The 20239-nt window shown below is 54.8% G+C and overlaps 7 protein-coding genes across 7 annotated transcripts; all 7 read right to left on the bottom strand.

Moving 5' to 3' along the window:
• Positions 1-220: 220 nt before the first annotated feature.
• On the bottom strand, positions 221-2350 carry LBRM_34_1310 (conserved hypothetical protein; the record flags this gene model as incomplete). The annotated part of the gene is made up of 1 exon (XM_001568191.1): positions 221-2350. One exon carries the CDS (start codon positions 2348-2350, stop codon positions 221-223), a length of 2130 nt encoding a protein of 709 aa, XP_001568241.1.
• A 3060-nt stretch (positions 2351-5410) lies between these two features.
• LBRM_34_1300 (putative mitochondrial processing peptidase, beta subunit) lies at positions 5411-6883 on the bottom strand (the record flags this gene model as incomplete). The annotated part of the gene is made up of 1 exon (XM_001568190.1): positions 5411-6883. The coding sequence occupies one exon, from the start codon at positions 6881-6883 to the stop codon at positions 5411-5413; it is 1473 nt and encodes a 490-aa protein (XP_001568240.1).
• Positions 6884-8110: 1227 nt separating this feature from the next.
• LBRM_34_1290 (hypothetical protein, unknown function) lies at positions 8111-8473 on the bottom strand (the record flags this gene model as incomplete). Its single annotated transcript, XM_001568189.1, has 1 exon — positions 8111-8473. One exon carries the CDS (start codon positions 8471-8473, stop codon positions 8111-8113), a length of 363 nt encoding a protein of 120 aa, XP_001568239.1.
• Positions 8474-10489: 2016 nt separating this feature from the next.
• Positions 10490-11770, bottom strand: LBRM_34_1280 (hypothetical protein, unknown function; the record flags this gene model as incomplete). The annotated part of the gene is made up of 1 exon (XM_001568188.1): positions 10490-11770. One exon carries the CDS (start codon positions 11768-11770, stop codon positions 10490-10492), a length of 1281 nt encoding a protein of 426 aa, XP_001568238.1.
• A 2151-nt stretch (positions 11771-13921) lies between these two features.
• On the bottom strand, positions 13922-14917 carry LBRM_34_1270 (hypothetical protein; the record flags this gene model as incomplete). Its single annotated transcript, XM_001568187.2, has 1 exon — positions 13922-14917. The coding sequence occupies one exon, from the start codon at positions 14915-14917 to the stop codon at positions 13922-13924; it is 996 nt and encodes a 331-aa protein (XP_001568237.2).
• Positions 14918-16132: 1215 nt separating this feature from the next.
• Positions 16133-16795, bottom strand: LBRM_34_1260 (conserved hypothetical protein; the record flags this gene model as incomplete). The annotated part of the gene is made up of 1 exon (XM_001568186.1): positions 16133-16795. One exon carries the CDS (start codon positions 16793-16795, stop codon positions 16133-16135), a length of 663 nt encoding a protein of 220 aa, XP_001568236.1.
• Positions 16796-17751: 956 nt separating this feature from the next.
• Positions 17752-19443, bottom strand: LBRM_34_1250 (conserved hypothetical protein; the record flags this gene model as incomplete). The annotated part of the gene is made up of 1 exon (XM_001568185.1): positions 17752-19443. The coding sequence occupies one exon, from the start codon at positions 19441-19443 to the stop codon at positions 17752-17754; it is 1692 nt and encodes a 563-aa protein (XP_001568235.1).
• Positions 19444-20239: the final 796 nt, after the last annotated feature.

Below are 20239 nucleotides of genomic sequence, written 5' to 3'. Positions count from 1 at the left end.
TGTCGAACAACAGCGAGGCGAAAAGTCAAACCAAAGAAGTCACCTCTTTCGTACGTCACCCGTGGCCAATACGCAAAGATGTGCCCATCCACGGTAAAAGGAGGAAAAGCGGAAGGCAGAGGCACACGTGAGTGCGTCCCGCAAGCTGTGCACTCTTCGACGCCCCTCCTTTCCCTCTCCCCTGCTGTGCACGCTGCACAGTGAATTTCAGCGAGCACGTTTACTCGCTTGGAAAGCCGCGGGAGCTACTTGGCGAAGGCGAAGGCGGAGGCGAAGGCGGAGGCGAAGGCGGAGGCCGCGACGGCGGTTCTGAGCCCCTGCCTGCGTACAGGTTGTCGGACTGCGGCCGTAAGCATGGCACCAGCGGTACAGTCGCATTCGAAGAGGTTGGCGACACCAGGGGCGGCCTGAGACCATTAGACGACCTCGCGCGCGTCCTAACCCGCTCTAAGAGCGCCTCCACACGAGGCGAACGAACAGGCGTGCGCGACATGATCGAAGCATCCACCCTGCGGCCTCCACATCTGGAGTCTGGTACGGATGGTAGGCCTCTTAAGGGTACTGCAGAAGTGGCGCTACCACGGTCACTGGCACTGCGTGACTTCTGCTTGCGCTTCACGCGCTTGTTCAGCTCCCCGCTGAGCAACTCGCCGAGCTGAAGCTGTGCCACGGGCATGGGTGTGATGTCGTCGTAATGCACCGGGGAAAGGTAGGCGAGAAACAGCGACACACTCTCACAATAGAGCGGTGACTCCGCTACGTCAGACTTCAGCGTCGACAAGGTGTCAAGCGGCTCTTTGCCGCTCGACACAGTGTTCTTCTCTGCAACTTCATAGCTGCGATTTGAGCGCGTGCTCCCTAACTGGTCGTACTGGAACACAATGTGCCAGCGATTTTGGTCGCTTGTGATGACGTGGATGTTGACCCGAAAGCAGCGGGCGGCAGCGTTGAGGCACAGCTCATCACCCCAGGTACCCTGCTCCTTCATTGCTGCTAGGTACTTCTTCCACTCCGCCGCGCCGTCGAACAGGATGGCGTAGTCTTCGGAGTGCTCGCTCATGTACGCAGTAGCGAGGGAGCGCACGAGGTAATGCAGCCGTGGTTGCCCAAAGAGCTGGTTTGCCAGGGCACGGAAAAGGCAGTTTCCATCCGTCTTCTGCACGTTGCGGGTTATGTGCAGCTGATTCAGGCGGGAAAGCAGTCGTTTTTCATTGTCTTCAATTCGCTTCTGCCGCGCCCGTTCCTCCAGCGTGTAGCTGTCGTTAACCCCAAAGATAACTTCGCTATTGGCTTCCGCTGTAGAAGCACTACCCGCTGCCGCCCGCGAATCGCCGCCGTTGAGGTCGTGGTCCTTGTCGCCGCCGCTGTGCCTCTGCCTCGCACCCGGCTTCGACGTTATCATATTCGCGTACTTGGTCTCCTTGTCGATCTTTGCCTGGCCGACCAAGATGTCATCCGGGGTGTTGTACGCACCGCAAGTGGGACAGTAGCGCAAGCCATCCTCGCCGCGCGCCATGCGGTGCAGTGCCGTGCACTGCGAGCATGCCCAGTAGCGCGGCCTGTGGCACAACGAGCAGCTGTCACCGTCGATGGTGTTGAGCCCGCCGCACTCGCGGCAGTTCCAGATGCAATGCGGCACGCCATGCTTGCACTTAGTTGTGGAGCTCGCTTCGGTCGGTGAGGTGGTTATCACGCCGATGGAGCAGCGAGTCTTGCAGACGGGGCAGATGACCTCACCCGGATTGACGAATCCGCACGCCTCGCACTCGTGCGCGAAGGTCGCGTTCACGAAAGTGCATAGGGGGCACTTCCAAAAGGAATTGGCGCTCGCCGTGACGCCCGCGGCACCGCCTTTGCCAGCGCGCTGCGTCTCCGACAGTCGGCGCTGCTGCATCATGGACGAGCTCATCACGAATGATGCTCGCTGCGGATCGATGATCTCGCCGTACATGCTAGAGAGCAACTCGTCTCTTGGCAGCGTCATGGACATCGTTCTTTCGCTCTCGATGTTGTAGATCAGCTTCAAGAATTTTGCGTCACTGTCACGCCTGGCAGATGTGTTGATGATGGGGTGGAGCAGCGATAAGTACGACGCCCGGAAGCACGTGAAGCAGAGATGAATGCCACCTTGTAGACGGAAGCGCAAGGGGCTTGTTCGGTTGCAGAGCCAACACAATCGCGGTGCCGCACTCGCGGCCGGCTTATCTCCGATACCACCTTGACTATCAAGGTGCTTGCTACTACCTCCGGCCGCCGCAGTGGCAGATGACGACGACGAAGCGTCATCACCACCCGCACTGAGCCGTTCCCGCTCAACCTTTCTGTTCAAGAGATCATCAAGGTACTCCATCCACGAACTGCTGCTGCTGCTGCTCGGGGGTAGGTGGATGAGTAGGTCGAGCACACGTACAGTATATAAAGAAACAATCGAGTGGAAAAAAAAAAAGAAAGACACAGTGGAGATGCGCCACCGGAGCACTGGTGTTACGTGCCGCTATAACGGGTGCTGAGCTACCCAGGCACTCCAGACGAAGTCACGAAGAAAAGAAAGAGCACAGATATCAGAGAAGACAAAGAAGGGGAAAGGAGGAGTATTTATGCAATACGCGTAAACACGGCGACCAACACAGCGGTCACAACTCAGCAAAGGTGACCGCACAAATAGAGAGAGAGAGATAATACACTGATGCTGCACAGCCCGGCACGCAAATATGTTGAAGGTGAGAAGAAAAACGCGCTACACCCTCACCCCGTGAAGTTGCGCAAGCGAGCGAGAGAAATCGAGAGGAAAGGGAAGGGACGTGGAAAGGAGAAGAACACAGAAAAAAAAAGAAGGCAAAAGGAGAACGAGGGAGCGTCAACGACGAGTGATGTGCTGCCCCTTGCTCAGCCGCTGTGAGTGGATAGTGGTGGATGGGGGGCGAGAGTTCGTAGACACCTTCACTTTCCTCCTCTTCTCTCCCTACTTCTGCTTTCTTCTTCTGAGAACTCGTGCTTCGTCAGAGACCAACTGAGCAAATGGTGGCGCTGTGGTGATGTACAGGAGGGCAGTTTTTAGTAGCACGGTTGGTGTTTTTCGTTGATTCGAGCTAGACCCACAGGCCCTCAATTCAACCCGCACATACGCATGCACCCTACGCAACACTTTTTTCTGATCCACTCTTGTGATGGGCCTCACTCCTCTCATGCACCACCATGTCTTTCGAAAGCAAAAGCTACAAAGGATGGGGAGACACAACGAGCGTAAACAGCGCACAGGGTTCAAACAGATCCTTGCATATCACGGAAGCTGCTGAGACACGAAAAAACAAGAACACGTGCTCTTAAAGACTCTACCAAGGAAGACAAGAGAAGCAACAGAGTCACTCAGCAAGGTACAGGGGGTAACACAGAGAAGATAAATGGGTGTATGTGCATATGCCCCTGTACTTCTCCGTATGTGCACGTGGGGTGTGGTTTCTCCGAGAGAGGGCGAGTGTGTGCACCACAGAGCAATGAATGAGCGCGAAGAAAACCAAAAAGGGCACGAAAGACACCAAGGGAAAAGGGAAGATGAATCCGCCACAACAAAAGACAAGCTCAAATTGAACAAAAAAAAAGAAAAACGGAGGGCAACAGCAAGCCTACAGAGGAGAAAAAAGGGGGAGGGGAGGGAGGGAGGGAAGGAAACACACACACACACAATAAAGGGGGGTGAAAGACAGAGCTAGAGCACAGTTACCCATACACGCACACGAAGGCGAATGAGTCGACAGACGGGGGAAGAGAGTGGGTGTGCAGAGGATGCGGAAGAGTGAGAAGATAAAGATGCGAAACGAAGAGAGGGCCTGAGCAATGACCCGGGGGATTCCACTATACGTGGTGGTAGTGTCCACCCCTCTCCCCGAAAGTGTGTGGGTATGTGTGTATCAGTGTATGGGCGTACATGATGGGCACATACAATGACATGAGTCGCAGCAAGAAAGATGAACAGCGAAGGAGGAAGAGAAGGACGGTAACGATTTGCGTTTACTATGTTTTCTTTGGTAATATGCCGTGAGAGAACATGAGATATGCGGAGTATCTGCCTTGACTGCCTTGCCCATAGGGCAGAGCGGCTGGGAGAGAGAGGACAGCATGAGCACGCACACACACACACACTTGGTTATCGATGTCGCACCAAGGTCTGCCCGATTCTCCGGGCAAAAAGGCCGGTGACTCTCTTCCATTCCAACGCTACACTGCCGTCCAGTCCATGCAACTGCGAGAATGGCAAGGTCGTGTCTGGTGAGGGAGATGACGGGCAAAGAAAGCGCGCCGGAGGGGAAGTCGAAGAAAGAGGAGAACAAAGAAGCCGGCACATAGCGTCTGTCTATGTCTCTGTGTGCGACAAACGTATCACTCTCCCCATCCTCTCTCTGACTCAGCCAATGTTCAGGGAAAACACCGAGCCTTCCTCGATTGCCTTCTTCTGTCCACGAATTGCCCCAGCGTCCATCAGTATCGGCGTGGGCGTGCACCTTTGGGTTTTTTTGTATGTCTGCTTTTCTGCTTTACTTAGTAACAGTTGCTGAGATCCGGGACAAAGATGCGTGCGTGTGTGCGTGTGTGTGTGTGTCTTCCTCCTCATGACGCGGACGTGGGATGCCCTATAAAAAATCCCAAGGCAACAAGAAAAATCGGCGGCAGAGAAACATCATAGACCAAAACTGCTACAGTATTGTGCTTGCCCGTGCGCGTGTCTATGTACTTGCTCGGCAGTGCGACATCAATGACAGAGGATCACACAGACACACCTCCTAAGTAGTTAAGAACTATCAACAAGACAAATAAAAATAATAAAGAACCACAAAGAAAAACAGAAAACAACCCGCAAAGGTGGGAACGACAGATGAAGACAGTGGCACACACACACACACACACACACACGTAGTCATAGGCATATGCGCCATTCACGTCCCTGTGCGCACCTCATGCTTATTTGCGTATATCCCTGCGTCCCTTCTTTTCCGTAATGTTTCTTCTTTCACCAGTCAAACATGAAGCGCCAGCCCCGACGGGCGATTCCATGCACAGACACACACGCACGAGTATGCATGAGTGTGAATGTGTGCCCATTGGACGGCGGATATGTTCCTACCATCTTTGGCCCAGAGAGAAGGGGGAAGACGGACAGATGCGAAGGAGGCTAGCGCACGACAGACAGAGGGACATTAAGTGCGGCAAAAGTGGGACAGAAAAGCGCAGAGCAGGTCGAGGGGTAGACTCTGCACAAATGCAGTGCCGCAACCCGCGATGCACGCCCTGTGTATATGTGTGGAGCTGTCGGTATTCCACACAGACACCCCTCCTCCTCCCATCAAACCGTGTCTCTTTTCCGAAATGGCACCCCATCCGGTTCTCCCGCTCACTGGTATCCAGCCGCCACGCTCTAATACCAGTACTTGTACGTCCAGTGCTGCGTCCAGTCGTAGTTAGGAATGGCCGAGATGTAGCCGAGGTAGCTGTACACGGGCTTGCGGCCGTAGAAGTAGTGCTGGAGGACCTCCTGGATGTTGGTGCCGGTGGTGTCATCGATGCGGTCGTACATCTCCGTCAGCGGCACGCGGCGGCCGTAGTGCAGCACCTGGCGGCCAATGTCCTTGGCGGAGTTAGCGCTACCGTCCATGTTGAAGAGCAGCTGCGCCTTCATGTTCACTTTTGCCTGCGCGAGCTCGTTGTCGTGCAGCATCTTCTGCGCAATACGGCACCACTCCGCGATCGTGTACTGCAGCACCTCCACAATCACACCACCGTCGCCTGGCCCACCCATCGCCTGACGACCCACCACGTACATGCCGCACAGGCCAACGTCCTTGTAGCTCTGTAGGAACGGGTTCGCCGTCTCGATGGACTTCTCGTTGAAGTGGGTGTTAGTCGGGGTGGAGTGATCGAGCGAGGAGAAGGTCTTCAGCACGCGATGCATGGCGTGCTGGCCGAGCTCGTGCTGGGAACGGTGGAAGGAGCCCGGGATCTCGCAGGCGAGGGCGAGCGGGATATTGTCCTCACACGCAGCGCCGCAGGTCTCGAAGGCCCAGGCCACGTTCACTGTCTTGTAGCGCAGATTCCACAGGCGGTACTCACCACCGACGTAGCGGGACTCTGGCATCGCCATGCCGGCCTTCTTAGGCGCCTTGGAGAGGTCGCCAAAGTAGCTCTTGGCAGCCTTCTCCAGGACGGTGTGATCGACACCACCGCTGCCCACGACGACGAGTCGATTGGCGGCGAGGGTGCTGGCGCGGTAGTCACGCATCTGATCGGCCGTCACCTTCTTCACGCCTTCCTCGGTACCGTAGAGCGGAGTACCCACGCCGTACGGGGTGCTGTCGAAGGCGCAGCGGTGCAGGTTGTCCATGACAATATCGTCCGGGCGCTCCTCAAACAGCTGCTGATCCTGGAGCACCATAGCGCGTGCCTTCACGATGTCGGCATCCCCCATGCGAGCGTTGCGCGCCACGTCAGCCAGCAGACCCACAGCGCGGTCAGTGTTCTCCTTGGTGACCTTCATGTACAGGTAGGTATGCTCGCGGCCCACGTTTACCTCTAGCTGGCCACCAAGTTCGTCGACAGCCTTCGCGATCTGCTCACCTGTCTGGTTCGTCGTGCCGAGGAAGCCGCACTTCTCCAGTACGCGGGCCGTACCGGCGTAGGCAGCTGGCTCGTAGCGGGACCCAGCATCCATCCACACGCCGACGGTGGCGAGCTTGGATAGCGGATTCTCCTCGCACGCGACGCGCACGCCGTTACCAAGCGTCGAGACATTGGTGGGCGGTATCTTGCTGAGGACATCGCGGAACGCAGCCGAGGTCGCGTGGTTCGACGCCGGGCGAGCGCGCTGCACCAAGGTGGAAAAGCTAACCGACATCGCTGATCAAGTTCTTGAGGTGCTGTGTGTATCTTTTATTTACCCTCTAAGAAGAACAGCAGGGAAGGAGAAAAGTATGTCCTTTGCTGACTTGACTACTGCGTGAGCGTAGCCGGGGTTATTACCAGCGGCAAGGTGCGTAGACAGCGGTGGTGTGAATCAATGGCCGTGAGTGAGGAAAACAAGAGAGGAGTAGAGAAAAAAAAGAAGATGGTAAGAAAAGCAAGAAAGCTCGCATGCGAAATCGGTGCCAGCCACTCCGTTGGTCAGAACACGGAAGCATCAGCCGCCGTGGGAGTCATGCGTCCATCTCAGACAAGATCAAGAGAAGGAATGGCGGCAAGAAGCCGACCAAGAGGCTAGGTCACACATGCTGAGAGAGTTGGAGGCACGCATACAAGCACGTAATGCAGTACAATACCTTACGAGGAAAGGTGAGGCACTACTTGGCGTGTCTCCCGCTCTCTCTCTCTCTACACACACACACACACACACACACAAGCCTCAACAAGCTATGTGAACTCATGGAATCTGAGCCGCGGCAGCAAGGCTACGTAGCCCGGATCGTCAGCTCCGCAGCACCGCTCCTCACCTTTTCTCCGCATCTCTCCCTCTCCCTCTGCTCTCTTGTGTCGCGTTCCAACGGGAAATGCGCCGCTGCCGGCCGCCTTGCGTGCCCAAAAAAAAGAAGCGGGAAGAAGGGTGTATTGGCATACGCCCTTTGTGTGCGAGGGTCAGGGGGGGGGAGGGAGGGAGGGAGGGAGGGAGGGAGGGAGGGGGGAAGAAGAAGTGGGAAAAGGGAGTCTTATTCAGCAAGGCAAAGAGGGCCAGGAGAACGAAAAGGAAGAAAACAAAAAAAAGAAGAATTGAGCAAAAGCAAAGGAGAGAACGAGTACGCAGTGTGGGTGTAGAGCTCATAAGCTCTACGTGAGGCAAAAGGGGGCGGTGAGAAGGGGGGGAGGAAAGAAGAGAGAACCCAAACGAAGGTGCGATAAGTTGGGCACACTCACATATCTGTACAAAGATGCTTAGCTGTTTGAGAGGAAAGCAACACTTTTTTTTTTCTCCCTCCGCTCTTTGGGGCTCGTTGGGCAACTGATCCAGCATGGGATAATCCACAGAGAACGCCGAGGCTGTGCAACGAAAATGAGGAGACAATAAACTCGACCTCACACTGCGTTGCTTTGTGATGTCGCCTCTCTTTGTGTTTGTTTCCATCTTTGTAGCCTACTTGTCACCCGGAATCTTCTCGATACCCACTATCGTCCGGAAGAGCACACCAACGTGCGATAAGTCGCAATACGGGCTGTTGTCCGTGTGCTTGCAGCGGCACAACAAGTACTTCTTGGAGGTGTCAACCGTAAACTCCTTTGGCTTCAAGTCCGTCTTGTGCTCCTCATTGTACGCGCGGTGGGCACCGTCGCAGAAGGGCTGCTTCTTGCTCAGCCCGCACGAGCACCAGTAGTACTTCGTGCCAGCCTCCAATGGCACCATGCAGGGGATTCGGTTCGGCAGCTGCACGATACGCCGAGGGTTCTTGGGGTCCACCTTTGTCTTCCACGAGGCGGCTAAGAGACGGCAGCGCTGCATTTTGGGGGAGGCGATGATGGCCTTTGTATAGGAGCCGTTGTATGACTGTGTGTGGGTGTGGGTGTGAAACACAAGCAAGAGTGCACGTATGTGGGCATTATTTCGTTTGTTTGAGGCACAAACAGAGAAAACAAAAATGGAGGAGAGGGCGCTATAGAGTGACCAGTGCACAGAGAAAATCACAGCTGGGAAGGAGGAGGTGAAGGGCGTTCCAGATGGAGTCCAAGAACGCGAGTTCGAGGGAGTGCACAGAGGAGTGAGGCACACCTGCGCACCAGCTGTATAGTGTTATTCCCTGAATGGCTCCCACGAGAGACCCTGTTGACCATCCGGGTCACAAGAAAAAGAGCTACACTAGTCCTTTGCCTTCACGTTGGCTATGTACGTATGAGCGAGGATGCCATGTGTGTCACTTTGTAGGATTAAGCTAACAAGAGGAGAACGGCTTCGCGAAAGAGAGAGCAAGCAACCTGAGCAACACCGATGAACTCAAAGCAAAACAAAGGAGAGACACCGACAACGGAAAGAGTGGTAGAGGGAACGAAGATAGCATCCACATGCAGACTAGAGCGATGGGAATGGAGCACAAAGGAGGCGAGAAAGGCATAAGATGGAGAGGGAGATAAAGCAGAAAATAAAAAGCACGCATCAGGACGGAAGAAAAGTCAGCGCTTGCTTTAACTTAATGAAATGGGAAAAATTTCGTGAAGCCTGTCATGTACCCTTCCACCATTCACCATCAGGGACCCACATCGACATCAGTGAAATATGGAAGAGGGGGGGGATGCTTTGGCAGAGAAAAGGGGGTACGGCAGTGGTGAACAAGAAGAAAGGAGACAGTCCGGTTAGCAGGGAAAGACAAAGACAGAGAGAGGGAAAGTGTGAAGTGAAAAGAGAGAAGGTAAAAGAGGAGCTAAAGTTAAGTGTCACGGAGACCTTGGAAACACCATCGACACCACCGTCTGCGCAAGAGATAGTGAGATGGAAGACACTGACAAAGAGAGGGGCGAAGAGAGGATAGTAGACAAACCGAAAGGAGAAGAAGAGGTAACAGGTCAACAGCATATATATATATATATATATATATATATATGTACAGAAGTACACACACACACAGCTTTCACAGGAGAGAAGGGGAGACGTGAGTGGAGAAGAGCTGCGATGCGTGTTTGATCATTCGGAAAGAAAAGACAACGAGCAGCCGTACAAAGCTGTCGCCTTCAGCTACTTGTGTAACCACTTTAAACGTCTTGATTGGCTTGTTTTTCAGTCTGCTTACTTCCTCAACAGCAGCACTGATGCCACGACAATGCGGATACGCCAAGCAGAGCCTTGGAAAAGAGAAGTCGGGGGTGCACACGTAGTACACCTACGCGCACACTCCCCCCCCCCCGCCTCCCCCGAGGACATCGCCAAATACAGCCCACACCAAGAGATCATAACCTCTCTGCCGCACAGCCCCGTGTATCACTCCTAAATGCCACGACAATCATGCTTGCAGAGTGCGCCTGGATACACATTTTTTTTCGATCCTCAATCTCTAAAGGGCCCTGATGATTCCTGCCACCTCAGTGCGCCGTATCAGGATTCAGTTCCTGCTCTTTATGGGGAAGTCAAGAGCCTGCAGCAGCGTGCCCTCGTGTAGGGCTGTGGGCTCTGGGTGTTCCAGCGCACGGCGCACCGTGTCGATGATTTGGCAAATACACGCATTCTCCTGCTGCTCTTCCGCTTGTGCTGCGTTGCGGTGACGCGGAGCGCGATCCTGTACTCTGCCTGCGCTGTGTGTGCCGTGGCATTGGGATGGGCTGAGCGGCGTTAAGTGCTGCGGGTTGACCCGGCTCCGTGACATAGCCGCGGTGCAATAAAGGTAGGTAAGCTGTCGTTGTATGCACATATTTGTGGACTTGCCTGTGGTACAGTGACGCGCTGGCAACGAAAACAACTCTACAGAGGCTCAACGCGTTGCTTTCCTGTCGAGATGACGACGTGATGATGGCGGAGCACAAAGACCTCAGCTCACTTTAACCGTCTTAACGCCTCCACGCCATCGCTTCGCTGCTTCATGATCGACTCCCGTTCCTTCTTTTCGCTCGCGGCGAGCTCCTTAATGAGACGCTTGCGCTCTTTCAGGAACTTCTTTTTCTCTCCGTCGTCGAGGAGCTCCATGAACTCTTCCACGTCATTGTCGTAAGTGCTCACTTCACTGGGGCCTGAGGTGATGGGAGACTCACTGGTCACAGTCCCCAGCGGGGCTGGCGGCTCTGCATACCAGTCCGCTGTGAAAAAGTCGGAATCCACGTCTCCACCGCACTGTGCAGCGAGGTCATTATTTCGGTCACGGGTACGGCTGCTGCGGCGGGGCTTGAAAGCTTTCGTGATGGCCGAAAGGAACGCGTGTGGCGGTTTTCGCGTAGATGACGTAGTTGGGTCACTCTCTTTCGCAGAGACGACCTTAGACTCAGCAACCGCGATGGCCAGCGCAGAGGCCGTGCTGTCGTCGTTGGTGTCCGGCGCCTGCGGAGGTGTGGCGGCCGCGTTGTCTTGGGTGTTATTCACCTCAGGCGTATAGAGGTAGTACACTGTCTGACCGTCCTTGTCCACGTACTCGCATATGCAAGATCCCTCTGGAACTGAGCCGTCTGCTTCATACTGCCTTGCCAGGGCCTCATAGTATGCCGTGCACCCCTGCGCACTCGTGTCCCCCACCTCTGCGCTTGCGTCGGACTGGCTCGGTTGCATCGAGTCTGGCAGTTCCTGCGTGCACCAATACGTGTCACCATTTTCGTCCGTGTAGCAGTAGTACTGTACCTCACCCCCCTCCTGACTGGCATTCTCGTTTACTGTGTCACCAGTCTCGCCCATGTCAATTCCGCTATGCTGTTGCGCAGAGTCACCGCTTTTGCGGTCCGCTATGCGGCTCTTTGGGCTCACAGGATCGCCCACACCGCCAGCGCGTGATGGGTCCACCTCACATGAACGCCCGCCCGTTCTATCGGCGGTTGCACCCTCTGCCCCCGGGGCCAAGGGATGCACCTCTCTGACAGTCTGCGTATTATGTTTATTCCTCACTCGTATGAGCTTGCCAGGGGTATGGATAACCAATACAGGGAGTTTTACCTGCATCCTTTTAAAGATATTCTTGGGGACGACGCGATGATGATTGGTGCGAGGTCTGCCAGACGTGATGAGCTCATCGGTGCCGTGGTGACGTTGAGTGACTGGGCAGGAGACGCTGCTGCCACGGGGGAAGCCGCAGGCCATGCAGATTTGTGTGCTGGTGTAGATGCTCCCTTCCATGTGGTTCTCCAACTCTGCTGAGTTCCCTTCGGTGCCGGGCATACGGCTATTGCCTGATGTAACTGAAGAAGTCGCATCGGTTTGCGGCGTTTTGCTGCGATGGGACGGGGCCTTGTGGAACAATTTTCGGAATGCGCTCATCTTGTGGTGACACGGGCCGCCTCCGCCCCCGTCCTCCTCTCCTCCACCGTATTCTCGTCCCTATATCCGCCCTTCCGCGGTCTCACAAGCCAGGTGCTGAGAAAGTCCACGCTGTGAAGCGGCTCGTCAGTGACTGAACTGCGAGGGGGGTGGGGGTGGCAGGTGATGGGAATGGCAGAGGCAGCTTTGGCAGCGCAAAGAACAAAACGGGGAGCGGGGGGAACAACTCGATGATGAAAAGAAGCGATGTCCGTGGCACTAAGAGCAGGAATGCTCGAACAACCACGGAGAGCAGCAACTGCAGCAGCGGGGGGAGGGGGGGGAAGAGGACGCAGGTAAACGGTAAAAGGAAGAGGACAATAAGATAGGAAGTGAGAACAACACGAAGCAGAGCAAAGAACACGAAAAAAAAAAAACCACACAAAAAAAAGCGCTGTGCCGTGGCGCGGCTTGCCCTGAGATGAAGGCCACAGAGAAACGGGGTACAAAATTTATGCGAAAGGTGAAAAAGAGGAAAGCCAGACAGACTGGCAGGCAACCAGAGACGGCGAGAAAGAGAACGACAGAAGCCCCACAATGGATGAAACGGGGGAAGAGAAAGAGCGGAAACGGAAACAATGATGATGAACACTTTCCGTTTGTTTTAGTTCCTCTTCTTTCACTCCCCGGCGCAGGGGCATGGATATCTAGGACTGTGTCTGAGCAGGTGCGGGGGTATGTGTGGCACGCTGAGAGAAACGTCTTAGCATAGTCTGGCGTCGGAGTTGCTTCCCACTGCTCTTCTCCTCGGAGTTGCGTTGTTAGAGTTTTGTGCGTGTATGGGGAGATGGTAAAAGGGTGCAATACATGAACGAGCCCTTCTCGGGGTGCAGATATACACGTGTGCGTGCGCGTGTGTCCCTTGCAAGTTCAGGTGAGAAAGATGCGCAGACACAGAGAGAGAGGGCGAGTAAGAGACACAAACGGCAATTTTCTCTCGAGAAAATGATGAGAAAAGACGGCAGTCAAGTCTGGCAAACGCCTGAGACCCCTACTCAGCTGAGTAAAGAAAGGCCTGCGTGTCTCTCTGGTTTGGTCTGTGTATCTACTTCTTTCTCTGGTGAGACGTTTGAAAGTGAGTCGGGGCCGCTACAAATTCGCCCTTTCCGCGTCGGAAAAGAGAAGAGGAACGCGAGAAAGGGCAAAAATAAGAAACAGTGGAAGAAGCGGGAGCGTAGAGAGCCTGAGAAGATCAGTACTGTAAGGGAGTAAACATGGGCCAACAAGAAGGCAGGAAACAGGAAAGCAGAGGAAAAGCAAAGCAAGCGCCCGAGTGCAGACCCAAAAAAGAACGAGAGAAGTGTTTGAGCTGGTGATGATGATACGGTGGTGGTAGCTTTCGGAAATGGATGTGTGTGGGCGTGCATGGGTGTGTGTGTGTGTGCGTGACCAGCGGTACCTATGTATACACGTGAGATCAACGATAGTACGATGCTAAGAAGAAAAAGCGCAATGGTGAGCAGTAAAAATGGAGTGAAGAGCACAGGTAAGATGCACCTCCCCCTCCCCTTCATGACTTTGAACGTGCGACTCTGCGCATCGCCGCAGATAGAGCGGATTGAAAGGGTGGTGGTGCTTCACTAGGCAAGTAGGAGAGAGCCGCCAGCGCTGGCTCTTGTGGAAACGATAAGAAGAAAACGCTGTGCAGCTCCATCGAGGGGGCCAAACGTGGTGAGAGAGTGCGCCTGAGCGTATCGCGCTAGCAGCACTGCTACACCCACCTCTGCTGTCGAAGCTCTTCTTTCTTTTTTTAGCGCCACACGATTTCGACTCGTGTCACTGAACACTGCATGGGCCAAGAGAACAAGTCGCTCCCAGTAAAGTAGATGTGTATGAACGTGTATATCTATGTGCATACGTGTCTATGCCGTACCACAAGCACCGAGACAAACGCGGTGTGCTGTTCACACGAAGGAGGGTGGAATCCATCAGCTGCGTGAATGCGTAGCAACGTGCCTTCTTCTGTTTACCTCAGCACCCGCGACCATAGGCGCTGTTGGTAGTCCTGTAGGTGTCTGTCTCAGGCGCACCACCGACAAAGCCGCGGCGACTGATATGCACCTCCCTATGAACACCTGGGGCTGCCCGAGTCTCTATCGCTGACATTCCAGGCGATCGCTTGCAATTTGTGCCCTCGAATAGGAAAAAGTGCTGGCGTGTTGCCACGCAGCCTCGTGGGGCGGGTCGACGCAGTGGAACGTACAAGTTGTCCAGCGGTCCAGCTACCCCGACAAGAGCTGCAGAGCCGATGAGATGTGAGTTCTTCGCGCGAGACGACGAGGCCGTCGGAAAAGAAAAGACCGATGGCTGAAGCGAAGGAACGCGAGCCGCCCCCGCTTTGCATGAAGAGTTTGTGAAAACAGAGCTATGTGTGTCGTCCGGAAAGCAAGACATCTCGCTCTCGTGATCGCAAAAGCTGCCCTTGCCCTTAAAGGCCGTGGTCACCGGTGTCGAGCCGGTAGCTGATCCCCCACACATCGATTCGGACCTCTCCAATGAAGCGCTTTCTGGAGCGCATGCCTCTGTGTCACTGTCGCCACGGACGCGCGGAGTCGCAAATCCACTGACTGAAACCGATGAGTGGGAATCTCGGTGAACAGCGCTAGCGTGGAAAGCAGGTGGTTGCGAGTCCGTTGATCTCGAAGTTGCACGCGCTTGTTGATGTTGCTCGTGTCGCAAAGCTGCTCGGGCTCCAATTGCAGCCAGGCTGCTACTCGACGCAGACTGTCGTGCCAATGCGGTAGACAGAAACGGTGTGTTTGCAGAGGGCACGGCAGAGCTCTCCCTGGACGCACCGCGTGACAATGCACAGCGCGACGTCAGTCGACTCGACCGAGCATTGGTGTCTGTTAGAATTTCAGGATGCATGCCGAACTTTATCCATGACGGGTTGTGCTTAATCCGATACACGTTGCATGGCGACGACAACCCTTCCTGCCCAGCAGAGAGGGAGTGGTCGTCCGCCATGATATCGTGAAGTGTCCGCGTGTGCGTGCAGGTAGATAGGTGTGGGCGTTTTATGGAAAAAGGCAAAAGAAAGGCACGCGTCCTCTCAGGTGGAGAGGCTGTAAGCTCTTCTTCAGCTTAGGAGGCTGAAGGTGTTTCGTTGTTGAGGAGAGAAGACAGAGAGTCACAAAGCGCACCGTCCCTCCTAACTGTCTCTCATATTTCGTAAGAAAGCAAAATGAGGAGGAAATGACAGGGTGAATGAAGTAGTCAGGATGAAAAGAGGAGAGGAGAGGCTTATATGAGTATTGGAGTGCTACAGAAAACGTGTCTGTGCGCCAGCGGAGATTGCTGAGAATCCGCATTTCTTCCTAGGAACATATGCAGATACACTTACATGAGCAATGCTTCGAGTTAGTTTGCCTATAGGTATGTGGGGAAGAAAAGAAAAGAGCGGCATCAACGTGAGTAGCAGGGGGCGCGATCACGTTGAAGAAAGAGCGGAAATACAAGAGTTCCGTGGATGAGTGTGTGTGTGTGTGTGTTCAAACCCTCACTCCAAACGTCAGTGACACTCATCTCTGAACTGCAGCACGGACTTTAAAGTGGAGAGTGAGCGACAGTGTCCAGGTCCTCTGATGCCCATCTCCGCCCTTCGCTCTTTCCCGTTAGCCCTGAAAGAGTCAAGAAGGTGAGAATGCAAGCGTTCATGTGTGTGTGTGTGTGTAGAGGGGGGGCTCAATGACGATCGACTACAGCGCCACGCGGCGTATTTGGCAAATTTGCCAACAACAGCGAGAGTACACAGACGAAAAAGAGAACATTGAGAATGAGCAAGAAAAGCACACAAAGACACTGAGACAGAGAGACGAAAGGAGCAGGAGCAGAGAGCAACTCAGAGAAGCACTTGGCACACTTCTCTCTCAACCATGCACCTCCCCCTGCCACTCGCAGCCGCCCATTCAGTGTCGCCAAGATCACGCCAGAAAAGCGCAGCAGCAGCACGGTGGCGACAAGGTCAGGGCCACAACAGTGGCGAATGGTACTGAATGCCACTGCTGGCAGTGCGAAGGGGTGACAGCAAGAGAAAAATGGCACCACAACGGCCACTGGGCTCAAGTACGTGAAGCAGGGTGTGTCCTTGTGTGTTTGAAGTCCGAGGGAGAGATGCACCCACTGCACAGGTGGTACACAGACACACGCTCGTGGCACAAGTGAGTTAATAAGTGCCTTTCATTAGGTGGTGTGCGTTGTGGAACGCCGGGAAATCGGACGAGCATTCATCGTCGAAAAACTACCCGCCAGCGGAGCAGCGGAGTCGGTACCTCTGTGATTTCCTCCATCCCCAGAAGACGCGCTTTGCGCGTCTGATGACGACGCCACCGACGGCCTCGCCTTTTTCTTGATCGAAAAGGACATAGCACAGGCGCAGGACTCGTCGACTAACTCATTGCCCACCACCACGAACGCGGATCCCTTCAGCTCACTGTGGTAGTCTAGTCTCGCATTCTCGAGTTTCGAGGCGCTGAGAGTGTCCACGACCACACGCGGCGACGGCTGCGCGCCAGTAAACGCTTCATCGCTGGGTGACACTGCGTCCGCCTCTGAGATAGCCACATCCTCCTCGTGATTAAACGCCTCCTTCGTTTCAAAGGAAAACCTGTAGAGGTAACCGTGGCAGCCGCCAGAGTCGATGGCAAGGCGCAGGTAGCGCGCATCGTTTGTGAAGCCTTCCTCCGAGTTTTTCCGCGTAATCTGCGCCCATACTCGCGGTGAGATGGAGAAGCTCTTGCCATAGAAGTCAGGCAACGTGGTCGTCGACGTCGGTCCATGCGATACTGAGGCTGACGAGCCGCTGGAAGCGGCAGCACACCAGCGTCGAAGCGAGAGACGGAGCATGTTTACATGACAGGAAAAGGCAGCAAAGACAGAAGAACCACAAAAAGGCGATGAGAAGGTATCGTTTGTGAGATCGGTGAAAAAGTGGATCAAAGAGTCACTCCCGCTGCGGCTTTGGTTCCCGTGTGTGAATGCATGTGTGTGAGTGTGTGTGTATGTGCGGATAATCATGGCCATGGTAGGTGAGGGGGAAGACATCGAAAAGAAAAACCGGAAGAGGAGGAGACGGCCGAAAGCGAAGGGAAATGACAGCGGTGACGCAGAAAGGAGCAAAAGCGTCAACACCCATGCACGCACACATGAAGATACGCCCGTACATGTGCGCACCGCAGCAAAGCAGAGGTACGCAAAGAGGAAAACGGAAACAGCGGTGTGGAGCTCGCTGCCCCTGTGACCGTCAATGACCTCACTAGAAGTGAGTAGAGCGAACGAGAGAGAAAAAAAGCGGGAGGCTATGAGCACGCAACCCTATTGCACAAGTTACGGACGAATGTGCCCTCTCGCCCTTCCCGCATATACCCTCTCCGTTCCATCGCTCTTGCTGCTCATGAACAGCTTAGCAGTGCACCATTGGGCCGCTGAAGCCTGTGGCTGTCTCTTTCGCCTCCCGAAATTCCCGCTGCTTTCTTAAGGGTTCCACATGAACGGAAAAGGGGACGTTACTAACATAAACGCCAACGGAAGGACAAGAAGCTCGCCTGAGCGCTCTGAGTTAGTGCGTCCGCTGCACGTGGTGTTGTATCACACCACACCACGACAGGTGGCTGAACGAGAAGAAAAGGTCGAATTCAGCAACAGAAGAAGAAAGAGCATAAGGTTGGGGACAGCATGCGCACGCAGGACATCAGCGACGTTCAGCATCCGCTGGGGAAAAACAGGGAGAGACAGGGAGAAGATTCACTTAGACGACAAAACCATCTCGCAGCTTCGCTGACAGTGGTGCTTTCAAGGCAGCCCTAGTCCCTCTTGGCCTTATGTGCCGCCTTCTTTGAGCGCCCATCGTGCCACTCCATCAGTGGCTCCATCACGAGCCCCAGGAAGAGTAAGAAGCTAAAGAAACCCAGGGCCATCACTACGACATCGAACACGAAGTCCTCGTAGTTGAGCGTTTCGTACAGAAAAGCGAAGCCAGGGTAGTGGGAGAGATACTCCGCGACGGCGCCAGCGACAGACAGCTTCTGAGCCTTGTACACGTCTGCCAGCACATCCTGGGCAAATTGCGCGATGAGTTGGTGCTGCTCTCCGCCGACCCTCCATGGAGTGTTCAGCTTAATTGCCTCAAAGCGCGGCACGTGAGTGCGCATCTTGAAGAAGCGGTCGCGCTTCGTGTCGATAATCATGACAGCCGGCAGCTGATCCAGCTCAACGTCGTAGCGCGAGCGCCACATTTCGTACTCCACCACGTCGATGTACGACCACGAAACGCGAGGGATGCGCATCTCCTCCTCGATCGATAAGTCTCTTCCGTGCTCCTTCTCCAGAGCGTCGTTTGCGGCCTGTGCGATCTCGCGCAGCACTGGCACATACTCCGTGTCCTTGTCGTTGATTGGACGATTTGTCATAACCACGCCCAAGTAGTTCTTGGGGTAGTGCTCGAGAGTAGCGAACATGGCCGACGACGCGTCCTCGACGGCGTGGAAGCCGTGCAGAGCCAGAAAGTTCTCGAGTGACGTGCTCATTGCCATCGTATCGCCGGTGGCCTGCCCGGTCCTGGACTTAGACGTCTTCGCGACACTGCGCTTCTCTACCCATGGGCCCGAGTAGCAGCGAGGCGCGCGGTAGCGATCAGAAAAGACAACCAGAGCCTCGCCCTCTGGGCCGCCGGCCTTCCCTGCCGCCACGCATGCCTTCGCCTTCTCCACCACCTTCTTGTACTTTTCACCGGCGTGCTCCACCCAGCCCTCCGCCTGAGACTTCTCGTAGATGACGGCAAAGCGGATGTTGCTGACGGACGCGGCGCCATCGACGGCGTGGCTCCAGGAGGCTGTGCGCTGGTTTTCAGGGGTGCTGGTGGAAGTGGCGGGCACGTACACGTAGCACGGCACACGCGTTGTGCCACTGCTCTCCTCGACCTCATTGAAGCGCACCACATCCGTGACGTCCTCTGAGAAGCTCCCGTTGTCCACGGCATGCTGGAGGTACGCTGAGAACTGCATGAAGCCTTCCTGGGTGTTGCTACCTTCGTACAAGTGCCACTGCCTGTCCTTGCCGGTGGTGTACAGTAGGGTAGGAAAGCGCTCCACGTTGAAGTACTCCGAGACGGCCGTGTTCTTCTGCACGTCGACGACCGCAAAGGTGCTGTGCGGCACCCTCATCAAGTCCAACTGCAGGCTGGCATTCAGAAACTGCGGTAGGAGAGCTTTGCAGTGAGAGCACCATGGCGAGTAGCAGAGGACCAGAAACGCACGTGGTGTCGCGTGCTTGCTGGGAAAGAGGTAGGGCTCGAAGTTTGCATTGTTCAGCACCACAATGGAGTCGGGTAATTTGTATGACGTTGTGGAGCCCTCAAAGATTAGCTCCAGCGTCTCCGAGGTATGCTCATTCACATCCTCCGCCGCCCATGCGTGCGAGAGGCACAGAGTTGCGGAGAGGATGACAAGCACCAGCAGTAGCGTCCGCCACGGTGCACAGTGCATAGCTGGATTCATGCTCCCTTTAATGCAGGCCTACACCTCTACTCGCCTGTGTGTCCGTGAGTAGGTGAGTGTGCCGCTGCGGCGTGCTTGACAGGTGAGAACTACATATAGGAGTAATCAAAAAATACTAATAATAATGTGAGATGACCGAATGCTTGCTTAGCAAACCGCATAGCAATCAAGCCTTGTGTGTAAACCCTTGCATGTGCTTTGTGCGTCACCAGTCGATACAATACAGCTGTTCTTCCCTGTTGTTCTTCTTGCAGCTGACGGTATGCAGAATATGCGAGGAGGAAATGAGCAGACGAACAGGCATGCGACTATGTACCTGTGCGTGTGTGCGTGTGTGTATGTTGGTGCTTCATCGTGCGTGGGAAGAAAAGCAAAGCATGGTAAGAGAGAGGGGGAGGGGAGGGAAACAGACGGGGAAGATAGCGTGGGGAACAAGAAGAGTGAGGAGTTTAGTGGGGAGCTTATTCTCTGACCCAGCTTGTCGAGGCACGAGACAAGGGGGTGGAGTGGTGGAGGGTGCCAGTGGTTAGCGCTCCGCACCGCGTCGACATACATATAAACGAAGTCCATGCATTTCAAGGTCATTTGCGTCGAAAGGGTGCGATAAAGCCGCGAGTGTCCAAAAAAGCACACGAGGGAGACAAGAAAAGGCCCCCATAGCGCCCCAGTGTATAAAAATGAACAAAATAAAAAGAAAAAGAGTGCCACGAGCGCAGCTGTCGAGGCCATCGTCGATTTGACAGCGCAGCACACACATGAAGAAAAGGCAAGCGAAGGTGGGCACGAGAACCAGCGA

Source organism: Leishmania braziliensis, chromosome 35 (assembly GCF_000002845.2).
Source record: "Leishmania braziliensis MHOM/BR/75/M2904 complete genome, chromosome 35".
Classification (NCBI taxonomy): domain Eukaryota; phylum Euglenozoa; class Kinetoplastea; order Trypanosomatida; family Trypanosomatidae; genus Leishmania; species Leishmania braziliensis.
This window is presented reverse-complemented; position numbering and strand designations above follow the sequence as displayed.